General features: G+C 54.5%; 1 protein-coding gene across 2 annotated transcripts in view; it reads right to left on the bottom strand.

The window, feature by feature from the left end:
* FAM3D (family with sequence similarity 3 member D) overlaps nt 1-3,510 on the bottom strand; it is a 27,388-nt gene that overhangs the window by 1,436 nt on the left and 22,442 nt on the right. For both annotated transcript variants that reach the window (XM_006779132.2, XM_006779131.2), the window contains exons 8-9: nt 2,542-2,626; nt 1,691-1,817 (exon numbers count right to left, since the gene is read on the bottom strand). In XM_006779132.2, coding sequence (XP_006779195.1) covers nt 1,691-1,817; nt 2,542-2,626 — 212 coding nt within the window. The remainder of the gene's footprint in view (nt 1-1,690; nt 1,818-2,541; nt 2,627-3,510) is intronic.

Genomic DNA, 3,510 nt, shown 5'->3' on the forward strand with positions numbered 1-3,510 from the left:
CCCCCTGCCAGGTACCTCCCACAGGGATGTTCTGGGGACCCTGGCCCCTGCCTCCTGTGTTCTCCTCCCAGAGGGTATAATAGAGGCTCTTCTTTTTTACCTCCAGCTACTTGGTATAATTTCTCATTTTTTAAAAGTAACTTCTAATTAGAATACATTCTCTTAGAAGCAGATGCCTATGAACCAGGCCCACCTTTTCCAGACAAGGCAAAAACTTGCAGCCCCATCAAGGCCCCCTCCCTGGCCCCCTCCCTGGTTCCCTCCCTGGCCACCTCCCTGGCCCCCTCCCTGGCTCTCTCCCTGGCTCCCTCCCTGACCCCCTCCCTGGCCCCCTCCCTGGCCCCCTCCATGGCCCCCTCTCTGGCTCCCTCCCTGGCCCCCTCCATGGCCTCCGCACTGGCCTCTGACTCTGCACCAGCTCTGGGCTCTGGATCTGGGCTCTGCCTCCGCAGCCCCTGCCCCTCCAGGCTGCTGGTCGGTGTCTGGCCATTGCAGCGCCTCCTCCCTGCCATCTGAAGGTTCCCACCCACAGAGCTCTCCAGGCACAGCCTGGGCAGCTGTTCTGAAAGCAGCCAGGACAGGACGTCTTTGTGGAGGCAGCAGACCTGGATGAGAAATCCACCTGGCTCACTAAAGCCTCTCCAAGGCTCTGGATCCGCCTCCGGGAGCTGGGACAATAACTGTACCCACCTCATGGTGGCTGTTCGATAGGACCCTGGGGGGACTTGCTCCGGTGCCTGCACAGAGCAAGTGGTGGCAGAATGCTAGGCCTTCTTATGATCAATCTGCTCTTGTCACTCTCCCTCTTAAGCTTCCCATGGCTCCCCGCTGCCCCCAGGACAGAGTCCGTGCCCCTCAGTGGCCCTACATGTCTGAATCATTGGCCTTAACACCCTGTCTTGGAGCTGGGCAGAGCTGAGCACTCTCATCACCGCCAGGAAGGCCTGGCCAGTCCCTCAGGTTTCAGAGTTGTCTGGGCAGGGGATGCACAGATGGGGATGCCTTGGACAAGGGAGAAGATGAAGCATTTCCCTGGGGCCCCCCACCCTTTGTTGACCCCCCTTCCTATGAGCGCTCCTTAAACTCCACCTCTGGGGGCCTCTCTGACCCCCTCTCCTTGGGCCACCCCAGGAAATGACCCTGGATCCTTTATGGGGGACCCCTCCTGACTCCTCCCACATACTCAGGTGGGTTCCCCCGAGTCCCCTAAATGGTCCCACGTCACCCTGTCCACAGGGAACTCAGAAGGGCCCTCAGGCTCCTTTGGTCCAAACCCTCCCCTTCACAGGTGGGGAGACTGAGGCCTGGGAGGAGGGGCTTGGCTAAGGGGGGACTCAAAGCCAGGCATCCTGACCCCTGTGCTGGGCTCCCCTCTCCCCATCACGCAGGCTGCGTCTCTCCATCCATTTCTCTTTCTTCCAGGCCTCGCTTGCCGGCACCCTTCTTTTCTCCTCCCCCTCCTTGTTGGTGCTCATCCACGTGCCCAGGAATTTATATATATCCTGGCAAAATGGTCCAGACCACGTCCTTCTGGGGTGAGCCCATCAGGCCACCCTGACCTCTGGGGTGGGTGACAGCCCAACGGCCCTCCCCACACTCCCCTGTGTGTCCTTCCCAAGCCACCCCCGGCCTGTCCATCCATCCAGGCCCTGCCCCTCACTCCCTGGGACGGGAGTCGCCAGGAACCCACCTGCTCAAAGGGGCTTTTGTTGCTGATGTCTCTGGCCCCCAGGAAGACCCAGCTGTCCCGGAAGCCCAGCTGCTTCGCGTAGGAGCTGCCCAAGTTGGAGAAGAGATTCCGGAGTTCATCATTCATCCTGCAGAGGACATAGAGGGCGTCATCGCGGCCCAGAGAAGGGGGAGCACAGGAGGCCAGTCGCCAGGAGGAGCAGGGGGCGCGGGGCAGGGCCGGGCCGGGCGGGACTCCTCCCCGAAGGCCCCTGGGGGAGCTGGGAGGTGTTAGAACGGTTGACTTCTGTTTACAAATGCAACCCGTGTTCGTTCAGAAAATACAGAACATCACAAAGTAACAAAAATGACTTACAGCCTCACCCTCTTGACATCATCATTGTCAAATTTTCATGTATTTCCTTCATGTCCTTTCCCCCATGTTTTGGGGGATTATACCAACTCTTTTGTAACCAGCTTCCCCCCTACTTAATACTAAGGGATGAACTCCTGAAGCTAAGACAAAACAGTGTTGAATGCAAACTGCAATCAAACATAAAATAAAAAACACTAAAGGATGAGTATTCCTCCATGTCCTTAACTGTTTTCTGCATCACCATCTTTGATGCAGTATATCCTCCTAGGTATTTATAGAAACGTGTCATATGTCACCACATGTCATGATTTCTGTAACTATGTGTCCCGTTCGTCATGGTTGTACCCAAGGCTGCAATGAACTTCCTAGAACATCTCTATGCGCTTGTCTGGCTATTTCCTTAGGAGAAGTTGCCAGAAGACGGGGCTGGTGGGGGGCGAGAAAGGGCAAGGAGGTTTTGGCTCCCTCCCCCCCAGCGGGTGGAGGTCCCCACTTACTTGGTCCCCGGGTCATCGTAGGAGGCCACTAGCACCAGCACGTTCTCTGGAATTGCTTTAAGGAATTTCACCAGGAGCTCAGGGTCTTGGGGAGGAAGGAAAACAAGAGAAAGACTGCTGGCCATTCTCCCTCCCACCTACTGCCCTGATGACCCAGGAGTGGCCCAGGTGCTCCCGCAAGGAGGGGTGAGGGCGCCCTTGCTCAGGTGGTCTGGGCCCCGGTTATGGAATTTGCAAGTTCCCAGGCGATTCTGATGTGCAGCTGGGAGAGAACTACTGGAGGAAGGGCCTGGGGACTTCCACTGGGGGACAGAGGTCAGTCGACTCTCAGGAACTCGGGGCTCTTTGCACACCCCCAACACCCCCTTCTACGGGGGCTAAGAGCCTAGCTTGTCTGGGCTGACTTAATTTTTTAAAATAAGTATAGTTAACATATATTATATTAGTTTCACATGTACAACACAGTGATTTGACATTTATATACCTTATGAAGTGATACCATGATAACCAGTACCATCTGTCACCATACAAACTTACTGCAATATTATTGACTATATTCCCTGAGCTGTGCATTGCACCCCTGTGACTTACTTAACTAGAAGTTATAAACGTATTCCCTGGCCCCATTTTCAGCCATCCTTTCCCCCTCCCTCCCCCCCCCATCAACCCCCCGAAAATCATCAGCTTTTCTTTGTGAGTCTGTTTCTGTTTTTTGTTTGTTTTTAGATTCTATATACCGGTATAAGTGAAATACAACACAGTGATTTGACATTTATATACCTTATGAAGTGATACCATGATAACCAGTACCATCTGTCACCATACAAACTTACTGCAATATTATTGACTATATTCCCTGAGCTGTGCATTGCACCCCTGTGACTTACTTATTTTATAACTAGAAGTTATAAACGTATTCCCTGGCCCCATTTTCAGCCATCCTATCCCTCCCTACCCCCCCCCCCCCCC

Source organism: Myotis davidii, unplaced genomic scaffold (assembly GCF_000327345.1).
Source record: "Myotis davidii unplaced genomic scaffold, ASM32734v1 scaffold189, whole genome shotgun sequence".
Lineage (NCBI taxonomy): Eukaryota > Metazoa > Chordata > Mammalia > Chiroptera > Vespertilionidae > Myotis > Myotis davidii.